The sequence below is a fragment of the Danio rerio genome, chromosome 4 (genome assembly GCF_049306965.1).
Source record: "Danio rerio strain Tuebingen ecotype United States chromosome 4, GRCz12tu, whole genome shotgun sequence".
NCBI classification, from domain to species: Eukaryota; Metazoa; Chordata; class Actinopteri; order Cypriniformes; family Danionidae; genus Danio; species Danio rerio.
Window position 1 is genome coordinate 66770966 of NC_133179.1, and position 16048 is coordinate 66787013.

The 16048-nt window shown below is 42.5% G+C and overlaps 1 protein-coding gene across 10 annotated transcripts; it reads right to left on the minus strand.

Annotated features, from left to right (window-relative positions):
* Positions 1–4461: 4461 nt before the first annotated feature.
* LOC101882060 (protein NLRC3) lies at positions 4462–16048 on the minus strand. Of its 10 annotated transcripts, none has more exons than XM_073948294.1 (12): positions 16001–16021; positions 15206–15300; positions 14634–14747; positions 13938–14037; positions 13484–13597; positions 10742–12697; positions 9654–9827; positions 8829–9002; positions 7144–7317; positions 6270–6316; positions 5673–5743; positions 4462–5433 (listed from the first exon to the last, which is right to left on the minus strand). In XM_073948294.1, the coding sequence occupies exons 5-12, from the start codon at positions 13549–13551 to the stop codon at positions 5401–5403; spliced, it is 2697 nt and encodes an 898-aa protein (XP_073804395.1). In that variant the 5' UTR covers positions 13552–13597; positions 13938–14037; positions 14634–14747; positions 15206–15300; positions 16001–16021; the 3' UTR covers positions 4462–5400. The 10 variants fall into 10 exon arrangements, with proteins under 10 accessions (XP_073804395.1, XP_073804393.1, XP_073804392.1 ...); XM_073948292.1 differs by having other exon boundaries at positions 5607–5743; positions 16001–16019; XM_073948291.1 differs by having other exon boundaries at positions 5547–5743; positions 15481–16017.

Below are 16048 nucleotides of genomic sequence, written 5' to 3' on the forward strand. Positions count from 1 at the left end.
TAAATAAGTGTCCTATGTAGGGTGTGTAATCAGTCTCTGACAAGGCTCAGCTGGTGAGAGTGTAATCAATCTTGATGAGTGAGCATGTGAATGTGACCGGAAGGCATGTATGTCTATGTAGTCCAGAGGAAGGCGGAAGTGTAGTCCATGGTATTCGTGTGAGAACCAGCGATCTCTGGCGAACGATCGCTGGTTATGTGACATTGCCCCCCCTCTAGAGTGGATTCCAGACACTTCAATTCTGTTCAGGTGAGTGGTGGAGTGGAGGTGGAACAGGGGGAGGGATGGAGGGCCAGAACCATGCAGCTGGGGTGTACCTGGGGCGTGGAGCTGCGGAAGGCCTGGAGAGTGGACTGCGGAGGGCTTGGAGCATGGAGCTGCAGTGGCCCTGGATCATGGAGATCCAGATCCAGGAACTGGAGTACTGCGAGAAACCGGCAGGGCTGGAGGCTTGTGGGGAGCCGGCAGGGAGAGCTGCCTGTGTGGCGCCGGCAGGGCGAGAAGTCTGGCTGGGATCGGCAAGGCGAGGAGCCGGGCTTAGGAGGCGGCGGCCCTTCGGGAAGCTCAGGCGGCGGCGACTTTGGCAGCGGCGTTGACTCTGGCAGCGGCGCTGGCTGCGGCGTCGACTCTGGCTGCGGCATCGACTCTGGCTGAGGTGCTGGCTGCGGCAACGACTCTGGCTGCGTCTCTGGCTGCGGCGTTGACTCAGGCTGCGGCGCTGGCTGCTGCGTCAGCTCTTGCAACGGCGCTGGCTGCGGCATCCTCCAGTGCTGCCAGACACTGGGGATACTCATCCCGAGACCCTCAGATTATGCGGAGTCACTGATTGGACCCAAGACCAGCGACGAGTTGATCCCAAGGTGTCCATATCTGGGACCAGGCCGTATCCTGAGCTGCTGCTGCGCTGTTGGTCATGGGTATTGGAGAGTATGAGACTGATTACAGTGACGCTCCAGGGACAGACGAGTCTTCGCTGAGGCCAGCTTCCAGCCTCCACCGCTGAGACTGCAGCTCTGCACAAGACTTTTGGCCAGCGGAGAAATTAAAATGGTCGTGATGAACTGAGTCTGGTTCTCTCAAGGTTTTTTTCTTCACTCTCCTATAGAGATCTGCGCGGGACAAAATTTTGAATCCGGCTCCCGCCCGCACCCACCAGATTTTAGCCCGAACTCGACCGCTCCCGCTTATATTAAGAATTTATTGTCCCACTGCCCGACCCGCCCCGTTTTCTGGCCGCCGCGCCCGATCCTACTAATGAGCGGGGGAGAACAAAACCAAAAATCCCCCAGCTATACAGTCCAGACAGCCAAGCTGTCTGTATAAACACACACACAGCAGACACACACACACACACAGACAAATCTCTCTCAAATCTCTCGCACTGACACACACACAAGCACCAAGCAGACACACAGGTGTTTGCTGTTATATCAACTCAAAGGCTTGTAATACCATGTATCAAGTACCAATGTAATACCAAAAGGTTTTATATAAAGGTATATAAATACTGAGTCGCGCCAGCTCCGGGTCGCAGCGCACATTACTCTCAGGCCGATTCCGGCGCGGATGCGGCAGCGTCGGCTCGCTTACGGCCGCCGCATCTGGCCCGATTGATTCGGGCCAGAATCGGGCAGTAAGTCCACAAGCATCCGGAGTCCGGCAGCCGGAGCCTGGCTGAGTGGTAAGTCTCCGGCTGGCGAGAATCTTGCCAGATCTGGCCCGAGTGTATTTTGCTATCTGGGAAAGCTCTCTCTCTCATTCGCGGGCACGCACTAACATACACAAGCACCAAGCACACACACAGGCAAAGCTCGCGCTCTCTCTCTCTCATTCGCATAGCAATATCCGCGATATTGCTAGACAGCCCGCTCCCGTCCCAAATTAAACCCGTTACCGACCGCTCCCGGGATTAATTCGGAAATTTATTCCCGCGCCGCAGAAATCTGGTCGGGTCGTGTGGCGCCCGCCGGACAGCCGCGGGAATGCAGACCTCTACTCTCCTATTGGTGAAGTTTTTTTCCCTCTCCGCTGTCGCCACTGGCTTGCATGGTTCAGGATCTAAAAAGCTACTCATAGATGAATTTGCTCTTCAGTGTTTGGACTCTCAGTAATGACTTCAAACCACACTGAACTGAGCTAAACTGAACTGAACTGAACTTAAACACTAAAAACTGAACTAACCTGATCCAGTTACTATGACCATTTACGTGAAGCTGCTTTGACACAATCTACATTGTAAAAGCGCTATACAAATAAAGCTGAATTGAATTTAATTGAATATTATACACACGGGCGTAAATCCCGTAAATCCCGCCCCAAAAAAAAAACAAAAAAAACAAATAAAAACTCTCAATTGGGAAAAAAAAAATATCTAGCTAAAATAATTGTCTAAGTAGAAATAAAACCGCATTTATCATTTAAAATGCATTTAGAAACAGTTGAGTTCCCCCTCCCCTTCCTCAGAGTGGTTCGGTCCACTCCGTGCTTTCCCTCATCTCACCTACTCTCTCACACACACGTCTGCGGCTTAGTTAATGTTAAATTTCAGTAAGTAAGTAGGGGGTTTTTATCCACCTTAAATAAAGCGATTCTCTTCATTGTAGTTAATACAGACTCGTTCATAAATTAGTTGCGGCAAAAATGCTGATTACAGATGTAATTGTCCATGAATCTGCTGTATTAGCATTAAGTTAGCTTGTTGCTAACGCTAAAGCCGTTTCCCATGCATTGTTTTATTTGTGAGGGCTTGGCATAATGTTAACTTAACACTAACGACCACAATTAGCATATTGTTTAGTTGTGTATTTGCTAAATGAGCACTGTGCACACTAACCCCACTGTATTTTTGTATAATCAGTTTCTATTCTGTTTTAAGTGACTCAATTAATTTGAAACTAAAATGTTAACCTTTTTTTAATTCTTTGTTTTTATTGTTGTGATTATTTTTATGATCGTTTTGCATTCTGTATGTACAACACTATGAATTGCCATGCTGTATAAAATGTGCTACAGTATAAATAAACTTGCCTGGCAGTGTCATGCATTGGATAAATTGACAGAGAAAATAGACATAAGATCATTTTCAGTGCAGTTAAACGCCAAGTACAAAAACAGATTACATATTAAGCATACTGGCTTTTCAGAATGAGTGCTTATGAAAATACTAATGTCAAATTATCAATCACAGGCAAAGGAGAAAGAGATGATTGAGGAACCGGCAGAGCAGGGTCAATCAGATGCACAGTGTCAGGTAAGGGTGTTGTGCTTAATTGACGGGATGATGACAATTCTGTTGGGGGGGTGAGCAATTTTTTTTTTATGTTTTCTGAGTTGTGGCTGTTAAGCAGATTTCACAGGCTCACTGATTTACAATATGATCGGCTATTTTAATGTTTTTAAAGTTAGTTATTATAAGTAAGGAAAATGTCTTTTCCTGCATTTATTCTGTTTCAGGAGTCAGACTGTTGACTGTAAACAACACAACAAACAAATAAATAGTTTTGAAGAAAAATTTGCTGTCGTTGAACCTGAGAAAACTTTGACAATAATCATAATGACGTAGTCTCCATGCTATACTAATAATTACGATGAAACCATTTTTAACTGTGGGAACATATCAAAAAAATGCTCGAAAGAAATTTTATATTTAACCCCCCCCCCCCCCCCCCCACTGTTAAATCTGATTTACGCCCATGATTATACAGGAGCAAAATGTGGGAGATTATTAGCATTGTTTTTAAGATTGTTTAACTCTTGTTTTACTTAATGAAGCTCCAAATTTACCTGCACATTTAGCTTTATTACAATCAGAGACAGTTTAAGAGCAGCAGTCTTGTGTGTTTAAGACTTTATTTCTGCTCTAATAACTTGTTTGAAATTGCGCAATCACACTCTTCAATCTTCAGTATTCTGAGAGGCAACAAGTCATAACTCTGCATTGTAATACTGTCGAGGCTTCATTTGAGTAAATAATTGGGAATAATATGTGTGTGTGTGTGTGTGTGGTCTTGATTATAGAAGAAAAACTGCTGAAACACTCATCAGAATCTCAAAGTAATAGTGTCATCAAGTGTGTGTTAGTGATGGAGAAAACTCAACATGTGATGGAGATTTAACTCTACTGTCGGTGTATTTGTGTGTCTTATGATGATCAAACTCTACATTAAGGTGCGTTAATGTTAATTCATAACAGTAAATGAATCTTGTAGAGCATTTATGAATCCTAGTTACTGACTCGTAATGAATGAGAGTGATCAGACATTTACTGAAGCATTATTAATGCACAGTTGTGCTTGTGAACATCAGTTAATGCACTGAGAGTCAACAAGAACTAACAGAGAACAACTTTACTGTCATCAACTAACATGAACAGATCAATAAATACTGGAATAAATGTGTTTTTATTGTTCAGTTCAAGTCAAATCATGAAGAAGAAGAAGATCAGAAGAGCAGAAACAAACGTCACACTTCATTTCTCCTTTATTCATTGAGCTGCTGGATTTCTCTACAGTTGATTCAAGATTTGACAGAGATTCAGACAGGATTCAGACATTTCCATGTTCATCATCACATTCTAATATCAGCAGTGGATTTGACATTGACTTTTATTATTTGTGCTCAAACAACAGAGAAACAATGAAGAAGATCAATCTGTAGACAAGAATGAGCTGATCTGAACACAGCAGCATCCTGGAGGACACTTCATCAACATCAATGATGACACTGATGAAGACTGAGAAACACACACACACAAACACACACATGCACGCACACATACACACACGCACGCACACACATAACAGTGAACACATACACACACACACACACACGTTCTCTCTCTCTCTCTCACACACACACGCGCACGCACGCAAACACACAAACTCACACATGCACATGGACACACACAAATACAAACACAAGCACGCACGCAAACACACACAGACTTTCTCACGCACACACACATGCACATGGACACACACACTGTCTGTCGTGCACACACACACACAAATACAAACTCTCTCTCACACACACAAACATAGACACTCTCACATTACACATGCACACACGCGCGCACACGCACACACACACACACACACACACACAATCTCTCTTACACACACAATCTATCTTACACACACATACATATACACACACACACACACACACTGCTGCTGACTGCTCCTGCAGAGGATTCTGGGTAAATCTCTCGTCAGTCTTCAGCTCAGTTTCACTGATGATCCAAGACTAACCCAAAACCCAGGGCAGAGCGGCTCAGTGAATGTGGTCTGGACTGAGTGGATGAGGCTCATTGTGTCTCTATAGATGTTGTAGAAGATCAGAGTTCCTGCACTGTGATCCACAAACACTCCTATTCTCCTGCTGAGCGCCTTCACTGAGAGATCAGTGCGTGTGTGATTGTGTCTGAATGAGAAACTGGAGGAAGAGCAGACCAAACTTCAGGACTGAGCATTACCTCCAAAAACACACTCATCACCTCCTCCCTTTCTCCTGATGCTCTTATATGACACTGATATAAACACACTAACATCTCCACTCCAGTCAATCTCCCAGTAACAGCGTCCACACACACTCTCTCTGCACAACACCTGAGGACAATATTCAAATCTGTCTGGATGATCAGGATACGGCTGATTCTCTCTCACACGCTTCACCTCTCTGTTCTCCTCAGACAGAATGAGTTCAGTGTGTGCTGTGTTTGGATCCAGAGTGAGGAAACAGACATCTGAACACAAGAACACACATTTATAACCACAGCTGTGTGTGTGTGTGTGTGTGTGTGTGTGTGTGTGTGTGTGTGTGCGTGTGTGTGTGTGTGTGTGAGAGAGAGAGTTTGTATGTGTGTGCATGTGTGAGTGTTTGAGTGTGTGCATGTGTGTGTGTGTATATGTGTTTTTGTGCATATCAGGACACAAATCTGTATAATGACATGGGTATGACACAGGTATTACAAAAAGCAGGAGAAATATGAGGACATTGGTGACGTCCTCATTTCTCAAAATGCTTATAAATCCTGCAGAATGAGTTTAATCAGAGAGTAAAGCTGCACACATTCTCCTGTGATGGTTGGGTTTAGGGGTGGGGTGAAGTGAGGGCAATACAATATACGGTTTGGGCTGTATAAACTGAATGGAAACTTATGTAATGTCCCCACTTTTCACAAAAACAAACGTGTGTGTGGGTATCTGAGTGTGTGAGTATGTGTATGTGTGTGTGTGCATGTGCTTGCGTGTGTTTGTGTGTAATCCTACATTTGCGTGGTCCTGCTGTAATCCTCGTGTGTCCTCCATGATCCAGACTGTAAACACACACAGATGGAGAGAATGAGCTGTTTAGTTTCCCCCTCAGCTAATAAGCTAAAGCTAGCACTGAGCCGCTCAGCTACACGCTCCAAACTCTTGAGTTAAAACACACAACACTTGTTGGTTGAGCCGGGATGCACAATGAATGTAACACAGTGCGTTCTTTTCCTCTGCTGTTGGTGAAGCGAGCGCAGATACTGCTCATGTTGATGGAGACACCCTGCTGCAACATTCATTTATTACAGTGATCACACTTAGCTTTGCCATCGTTCTTCAGCACATGCAGCCTTTGAGCACATGTTGCAGTCCATCTCTAAACTATGTTCAGATTATTAAAGCTGCTCGCCAGCGCCCAAGTTCCTGACAGATTAGCAAGTGAAAAATACACATGTGTGCACAGAGAAGAGGAATCCAGATGTTGATTTTAGAACAAGAGTCTGAACATTGATCCAAGTGTCTGATTCCAGAATCTGAATCCATCTTCAATCCCCAACCCTATTCCTGACCTGATATTGTAGGATTCTTCAGCAGAAATGGAGGAAGAAGTTTCTCTGCTCAGCTCAAATGCTGAAACTGTACAGTGTGTCCCGCTTAATGTCACTGTAACTGAGCCAATACACTCCAACATTTACAGAGGAGATTCATTTCACACTCAATGATTTGCTCTTCATAGACATGACTGGAATACTCTACAAGCTGTATCTTCTGTCTGTCCTCACCCCATAACCCTCACAGAAAACTGAAGCTGATCACAAAAGAGCTTTCTAGTGTCTTTTTAAAGCCATTCAGTGTAAAAGCACAAGGCCAGTGCTGCTCCACATACTTGAGTTTGTCCAGTGTGTAGTTTGGATCCTCCAGTTGTTCAGAGAGCAGCTTGACTCCTAAATCTCCTGGATGATTGTAGCTCAGATCCAGCTCTCTCAGGTGTGAGGGGTTTGAAGTCAGTGCTGAAGACAGAAAACCACAGCCTTCCTCTGTCACCATACAGCCAGACAATCTACAAACACAGCAATAGTCCACATCACACAGTTGGAAAATCACACATCTCTTTGTGTTGTGAAGATGCTGACTGCTGTTTCTGCTCGTGTCAGCAGCAGTGATGAACACACACATCCTGATTAGCTGTCCTTATTGATCGAGCCCTCGCATCAGCAAACAAACACACTCACACACTCAAGGACTCGACATCATCTGTAGAAGTGTACAGAGCAAAGACATTGTTCATAATACACCACATCAAGCTGTAAAGTCTGCTGTGAGGAGGAAGAAGACACACTTGAGCTCAGAAGATCATCTTAAAGTCATGTATAAAACACAACAGGAAATGAGCTGATTTCATCATTTATATTGTGATTCTGTTGTGGACTAAAACAAAATGAGCTCAGACAAACACAAAGCCGCTCTCTTAATGTGTTCATCACCTGACCCACAGTCACATTCACATTTTAGTCACCAAACATATTCAGAAATTAAAAGACAATACAATTAAATTGAGGCTAATATTGCAGAAACCCAACAAAATTTCAGCTAAGTGTTTTATTGTTTTGCTTTTCTTAATTTTTCCTCTTTTTAAATTTGTATTTAATATTTTTCTATAACACATAAATTTGGTTGTACTTGTTTTTGGACCGTTATGAGTTATTTTGTTAGATGAGCTCCAGATTTGGCTAATCTATTGTATATCCACAAATATAATACTGTAGAGCTTCCTATTAAAATATTAATGTAAAAGAGAGATTAGTGAGGGCTGTACTTATATATGCTGAGCACTTTATATTGTTCACCCAGAGTGTTTACATGGTCACACAGCAGTAATACATCAAGCATTTAGTTTGGGCTAGCTTCTGCAGATGGACATTGCTGTACACTGCCCTTAATGGGTGAGTGGGGGAGTGTCTGTTGTCTCTCAGGTGTGAATTATTCATGAGCATTGTCACTCACATATACAGCTGAGATCACCCAAAACAATCTTAACAAAATGTAGATCATTGTAATGTTTTCTCTGAATTAGAGAACAGAATAATTTCCACACATAATTGTGCAGTAAATATTCTAGTCTACAAGACTGCTTACTCTAAAGTCTTGTTCAGGCACATTCGGAGTGGTTTTAGATTCTTATTTCAGCTATTTTTTCTCTAAAACCTACTAACAACACATAATATTCATTTCGAAAAAACACAAGCATGTACATCAGTATTTCTCACATACTATTGTAACTCAGTTTGTGCTGAATACAACTAAAACACATGTTGGCCAGTTCTGTGTAACAAGTAGCTGAAATAAGCACAGAAGTCAGGGCATGTCAAAACATCTCAGGGGTCCCAAAATCACCTCAGACCCCTGAGGGTTAACTACAGGTATAGTATGAGCAGTGTGAAACAATTACTGATAAACCAGAATTCCTGTTATCTGGGGTTTAGTATCACCCAGGGTTAACATGTTCAAGCATGAAGAGCTCTAATATGAAACTGTCTGTCTGTAGTTATTGTAGAGTGGAGAATCATTTACCTCAGTGTCTCCAGTTTACAGTTCACAGTCTTCAGTCCATCAGAGAGAAGCTTCACTCCTGAATCCGGCAGGTCATTGTTACTTAGGTCCAGCTCTCTCAGCACACAGTTTGAGGATTGTAGAGCTGAAGACAAACTCTCACAGCACTGAACAGTGAGATTACACATGACCAATCTGAGAAATAAGAACATAGATTACATTAACAGTGTGATTTCAGTCATTCATCTGATGTAAAATCAAACTATGAGGTTAATAATATGACTAAACTATTGGAATTTGTGTCAATTAGAATTATTGACTATTGTTATTTAATAAAACTGAATATTAAATGTCATCTAATATATTCCTGAACATGTTTAATGTAAGAAAACTGCTAAATTTGAGTTCAGATAAGAGGAACACGAGACTTTATATATTTATGAACCTGCAAAATGCAAATGATCAGAGCCTGTCAAACCTGCTGCCGGGTCCAGAAACCTCCTCAGACCTCATCCACATTGCTTCTCCTGTTTCATTTTTAGTTTATTTTTTTGTGAGAATGACCAAAACGTCTGACAAATTCCTAAATATATCTTTCCAATAAACCAATTTAAAAATAAACTATAAATATGATCATTAAAAATATAAAATATAAATAAAGATTTAGAGGTAATTAATTAAAATAATCATTAAAATACACTGATTTCCTGAACTGATTAAGAAAAAGAGCAACTTTCATTTGAGAAGCAGCATTTTGCAGTTTCTCCACTAATGCTCTTAAATATATCTGGACATTTCCATCTCAATCAAAACACTTTTAATGTTGTAGAGTGGAGAATCATTTACCTCAGTGTGTCCAGTTTACAGTGTTGACTCTTCAGTCCATCAGAGAGAAGCTTCACTCCTGAATCCTGCAGGTCATTGTTACTCAGGTCCAGCTCTCTCAGCACACAGTTTGAGGATTGTAGAGCTGAAGACAAACTCTCACAGCACTGAACAGTGAGATTACAGAACTGTAGTCTGTGTAGAGGACAAAGAGCAACACAATCAGCAGTAAGAAATGAGCACTTTTGTCAGGCTACATCATGGTGTTGTACCATGGTGTTGGGCTGCAACCCCCACCTGTGGAAATTGGGCTCTCATACCACCCTCATTTTCATTTAAACTAAATTAAACTGCAGGAATTGCTGACACACTCCAGACACATGAGGTCCAGCATTGTCTTGCATTAGGAGGAACAAGAATATTATTTCATTTAAATCTGCTCTTTTTATTTATTTATTTTTTTATTGATTGAATCTACATTAAACTAAACTAAACTAAACTAAAGCTGTATTCCCCCATTCATATGACTGTACTGAATTATTGAACAGATTATTAATAACTAATCAGAGAGCATTTTACTGAGCTCAGTGTAAAGTTTAGTGTTTAGGCCTACAGTAAATGTAATATTAGAGGCATGTCTGCGGCGAGACGGCAATACTGTGTTTAAAATACACTATTTCTCTGATCAGAAAACAAACACAATTATCCAAGAGCAACACTGTGTTAGATTTGAGCAAATACACATCAACAAATGTCCTATTCAGCTGGAGGAGCACAGGGATTTACAGGGATTTGAATTATTTTCCAGGATAAACTGTAAAGCAAATGAAGTAGATTATTAAATAAGTACAAATGTTGTTTGTGTGAGTAAAAAGTCAAGAAAAGTTTGTTAAATACGTTTAGAAATGCTGAAATAAATGAGCAAATAAGGAAACAGAACACTGCCGCCGCGTCCCCATGCAGTAATATGGTGTATCAGCGATCTCACAGGGGAACGATATGGCCAGCTAAAGATTTTCTGTTAAAGCAGGGCAGTGATTCACTAAACTGATCTGAGTCTTCAGTGCAGACTGATGTGTGTCTTCTGTGATCAATCAATGAATACTCACAGAGCTCTTCTGCAGTTTCTCACAGCTGCTGTCAGTCTCCGTCTTCCCTCATCTGATGTGTTGAATTTATTAAAGTCTAACTCATCCAGCGGCTCCTCTGACATCTCAATCATGTAGGAGATTGTTGAGCAGTGAGCAGGAGAGAGTTTCTCCTCTGAGTGTTTGTCTGATTTCACAAACTCCTGAATCTCTCTGGCCAGAGTCTGATCTTTCACCTCCAGCAGACAGAGGAACAGATTGATGGATCTTTCAGCTGAGAGATCATCATCTTCCTTGATCTGGTCTTTAATGTACTGTGTGACTCTCCTGATTTTCTTTGAGCTCTTCTCTGTGTGTGTCAGCAGATCCTGGAAGAGTCTCTGATTGGACTCCAGTGAGACGCCCAGCAGGAACCGCAGGAACAGATCCAGATGACCATTACTACTCCTGACAGCTTTATCTACTGCTGATCTGAGCAGAACATACAGAGACTTCTTAGAGCTGGACTGTAGATATTTATCATATGCATATTTAGATATATCCCTGTCTGACTTATCTTCATCATCTGAATATCCTCTGTAATAATCTGGTAAATGGTCATAAATCAACCACAGCGGTTCTCTGTTCTTTGTTAAATGGCAGTAAAACACAAAGAAAGCAGCCAGAAACTCCTGAAAGCTGAGATGGATGAAGCTGTAGACTTTCCTCTGATGAATCACAGATTCCTCCTTGAAGATCTCAGTGCAGATCCCAGAATACACCGAGGCGTCAGTGACGTCTATGCAGCTCTCAATCAGGTCCTCCTCATAAAACATCACATTGCCCTTCATCAGCTGTCTGAAAGCCACTTCAGCAAGTTTGAGGATCACTCCTCTGTTGGCCTGCAGGAGTTTCTCTGGATCTCTCTCTTCATACTTCTGCTTCCTCATGTTGATCTGAATCAGCAGGAAGTGGATGTACATCTCAGTCAGAGTTTGAGGGATTTCTGCACTCACATCTTCTTCCAGGAGCTTCTGAAGCACAGTGGAGGAGATCCAGCAGAAGACGGGTATGTGGCACATGATCTGGAGGCTTCTTGCTCTTCTGATGTGGGAGATGATTCTGCTGGCTTGATGCTCGTCGCTGATTCTCTTCCTGAAATATTCCTCCTTCTGAGGCTCAGTGAATCCCTGAATTTCTGTCAGACGCTTGATGTATCTGGAGGGGATCTGATGGGCCGCTGCTGGTCTGGAGGTGATCCAGATGAGAGCAGAGGGAAGCAGATCTCCTTTCAGGAGGCTCCGCATCAACACAGCCACTGATGAAGATTCAGTCACAGCACAAACTTTCTCCTCATCTGAAACGTTGAGTGTGATTCTGCTTTCATCCAGACCATCAAAGATGAACACAACTCTACACTGCTCATAAATCTTGGGCTCCAGATCTTCAAGTTTAGGATGAAAGTCCAGCAGAAGTCTGTGAAGACTGTACTGATGATCTCTGATCAAGTTCAGCTCTCGAAATGGAAGCACAAACATGAAATCTACATCCTGATGGTCTTTTCCCTCGGCCCAGTCCACAATGAACTTCTGCACAGAGACGGTTTTCCCGATTCCAGCGATGCCTTTAGTGAGAACAGTCTTGATCTGGGCTTTCTCCTTCTTGATCTTCTCCTCATGTCCTGCTCCAGCTGAGGCTTTAAAGATGTCATTGCAGTAGACTGGAGTGTGTTGTGAGGGTTTTGTTCTGGCTCTTTTCTCCATCTGTAAAACCTCATGTTCTTCATTCACTCCTTCACTCTCTCCTTCTATGATGTAGAGCTGTGTGTAGATCCTGTTCAGGAGGGTTTGAGTCTCTCCATGGTTGATTCCCTCAAATAATCTCTCATACTTGTTCTTCATGCTGGTTTTGTGCTGCTCTTTGACTCTCTGAAGTTCATCATGTTCTGGTTGGAGTGAATCCTGCTGCAGGTCTCCAGTCTGATCATCTCTATCCACACTGCAGGAACAACAACAACACAAAGAGTCAATGAGTGCGAGTGTAAAGATCCTCTAGTCAAGCCATGTGTGTTTTCTCTGAACCAGCTGAGACACAATACACAGATTTAATCAGATTTAACTAAACACCACACACTGATCACATCTACTGCTCAAAATGCTGTAAACATTTAATAGTACTTGTCATTTATTAAATGTAACACTTCAATCATTTGATTTCCTTCATTCACAATGATGCTGGATGCTCACTGAAGACATTTAAAATCTTTTAGGATGAAAATGTGAGAGAGCACAAGTGTAACACTGCCGGTCCTACACCACCCAACCGGCTCTGAGCTGGGATAAAACCGGCGACCTTCCGCATGGGGGTCAGTTGCTCTACCAAGGAGGCTAAAGACCATGACCTCTAGCGTCTGTCACTAGAGCACCTTTAGAGGTCAGAGGAGTGAGGTTTACCTGCACAGCACTTACTCGCTGGCCTCCGTTACAATAGAGACTGTGTGGTGTGTTTGTCTCACAGAACTTGTTCATTCATCTCGTCTATAATCTTTCTCTTGATTATCCACACTTTGCTGACTATTGTAAAAGCCTGTAAACTCACTCGACTAACTCTAACCGTTTGAGTATTAATACTTTATTAGTACTTCACTAATGATCAGATGTGAGTGTGTGGACATTTAGTTTTAAAGTCTCCTGTAAATGTAACACTTGTTAATGTCTGATCTTCTAGAAACACAGGATCATATAAACGCTGCAGTGTGATCATGTGTGTGTAAAGATGATCTACCTGACAGCAGGTCGTGTGTTTTCACTCCTAAATTTTATTGGTAGCTCCATAGACGCGTCACTCTTCATAGACACACAGCTGGGCTCTGCTTCTGCTCTCTTCCTCTTACGTGAGCTAAAACAGAGAAGATTAAAGTTGAAAGCTGCACACACTGCACAAACCTGACATTAATCATTCTTCATTTATAAAAACACTTAAATTAATTTCCTTTATATTTGAACAGAAACTGTCTGAATGTGGAAAATATCAGCAAACACAGATCAAGGCTCATTTCTAGTAGAGAAAGCCCAACAGAAATGCAGCACTATTAGAGCAGATTAGAGCTGAAACTAATCATCAAATCACTGAATGAAGCTGACAATGTAGGTGTGGGAGGAGCTTAATCATGCAGGCGTGTCAATCATCATCACATGACTATATAAGCAGCAGTATAAACTGCACTGTGTCAACTGACTGTTATTCCCGCCTCCAGCAGCTCCCCTTATCCTCCTCCTCATCACTCAGTCTTCAGAAGGTCACTCATCGGGGGTTTGTCTGCAGAGCTCCAGTCCAGACTTTGAGGACAGCAAGACAAGTTCATTTACCATCATCTATCATGACTGAATGAGCAGGAGAACTCGAGAAATATCGATTCTAGAAACCAAATGTGTTGATCAGCAGCATCTATGAGGCCAACACAACATGATGATGACTGCGCTTCAGTGAAAACAGACTCAGATCAGAGGAATGGCTGATCAGTACAGCACAGAAACAGCAGGGGAAAGTGTGCAGGAAAAGCCCTTTATGGCAGGAGATCGGGAACACTTTAGTTTAGCTCACAATTCATACTATTAACTACCGGCTTATTATCTGTGTAATGTGAACATATGAACTGCTCATTAGTAGTCATACAGTATGATCTTATTGTGGATCCCTAACCCTACCCAAAACCTAAACCCACCTTCTACCTCACTAACTATTAATAAAGCGCTGATTGGTTTGTTAACACCATCAATTGTGGCCTGAAGTGTAAAGCGGAGATCTTCAAGCATCCTGCAGAGCTCAGATACAACATCTAACATCTGAAACCCAACAGATCCACAACACTAATTACCTGATTCATTTATTATGAAAATACTCATCAGTTGCAGATATTAAAGAGATGATCTACCTGACAGCAGGTCCTGTGTTTTCACTCTTAAGATTTACTGGGTGATCCATGGACGCATCACTCTTCATAGACACACAGCTGGGCTCTGCTTCTGCTCTCTTCCTATGAACTGAACTAAAACAGAAAAGATTAAAGTTCAGCGCTGCACACACTGGAGTCAACACACCAGATTTATTCAAGTGGTGCTCGCTGCAGAGCCATTTGAGGAGAGCTGAGCTCCAGCAAGGGGGAGCTTAAGCTTGAGCTCCACCTTTTTTGCACTTCTTCTACGAGTGATGTCACTGGGGGTAGGGTTAGGGGTGGGGTTGGTGTATGCATTAAAACAGCTTACAGGAGGAGGAGCAACAGCTCATGCTCCCCCTTGCTGGAGCTCAGCTCTCCTCAAATGGCTCTGCAGCGAGCACCCTCTCACTGTTTAAACAGCACTTTATGATACTTTTCATAATTATTGTATAAAAATCTTGCTGGCTGTGTGTTAAATATTCAGACAAACTAAAAACACAACTAACAGAGAGTAAATATAATATCCTGTAGAAAATAATCATATGAAATGTCAAGTGTAGGTCTAATACCTGCATCCTGCTAACAAATCCTGCTCTTCGGGGGTGTGTGTGTCCTCCATGATGGACCTGAAGAGTTTGATCTCCAGCAGAAACTCTAGAAGAAACTAATGAATAATCACAGATCTCCAGTCATTGATCAGCTTTCATAATTCAGCTGAATGCAGGAATAGATCAGCAGCTGAGACACTAAAATCCAGAAGCTCATCACGAGTAAACTAATGAAGAATCACAGCGTCATCCGTTTGATTATAATAACAGCATATACACATTCACATAAAGCTTACAGGTTTTGTCAAGACATCAAAGATTTAAAGCTGTTCTCTGTTAGTAGATGATGAATTCTGGTTGTTTAAAACTGCAACACAACAACTACTTTCACTTTCGTTTCTGAAGGGCGGTGTTGTGCCAAAAACTGTGACCGGGGGGCGCTGTTCCGCGAAATATTCACTCGGGAACGCCCTTGGCCGCTTATGCACGCGACTGTAAACGCGCAGACACTAAAATCAAGCGATCCGCGTCGAGCGGTGCTGTAAAGCGTGTTTTAAATGCGGGATTCAGCAGACATCATCATAGGAAATATATTGGAGAACTTTGATTTACTGAACAGCGACTCCAGATCACAGATTTAATCTCAACTGCGTCACATCAGGAGTTTAGTAATACACCCGCACAAACACTCTGAACAGAGCAGACAGGGACATGCGGGGGTTACATTCAATCACACGACATGCAGGAGGATACATGCGGGACTTTAAATGAAGCAGTGTAAACGGACGCGAGGCGGACTGTAAACACGACACACACCGCTTCTTCTTCTGCCCGTGTGTTGAGTCAGAGAGCAGAGGAAAGCTG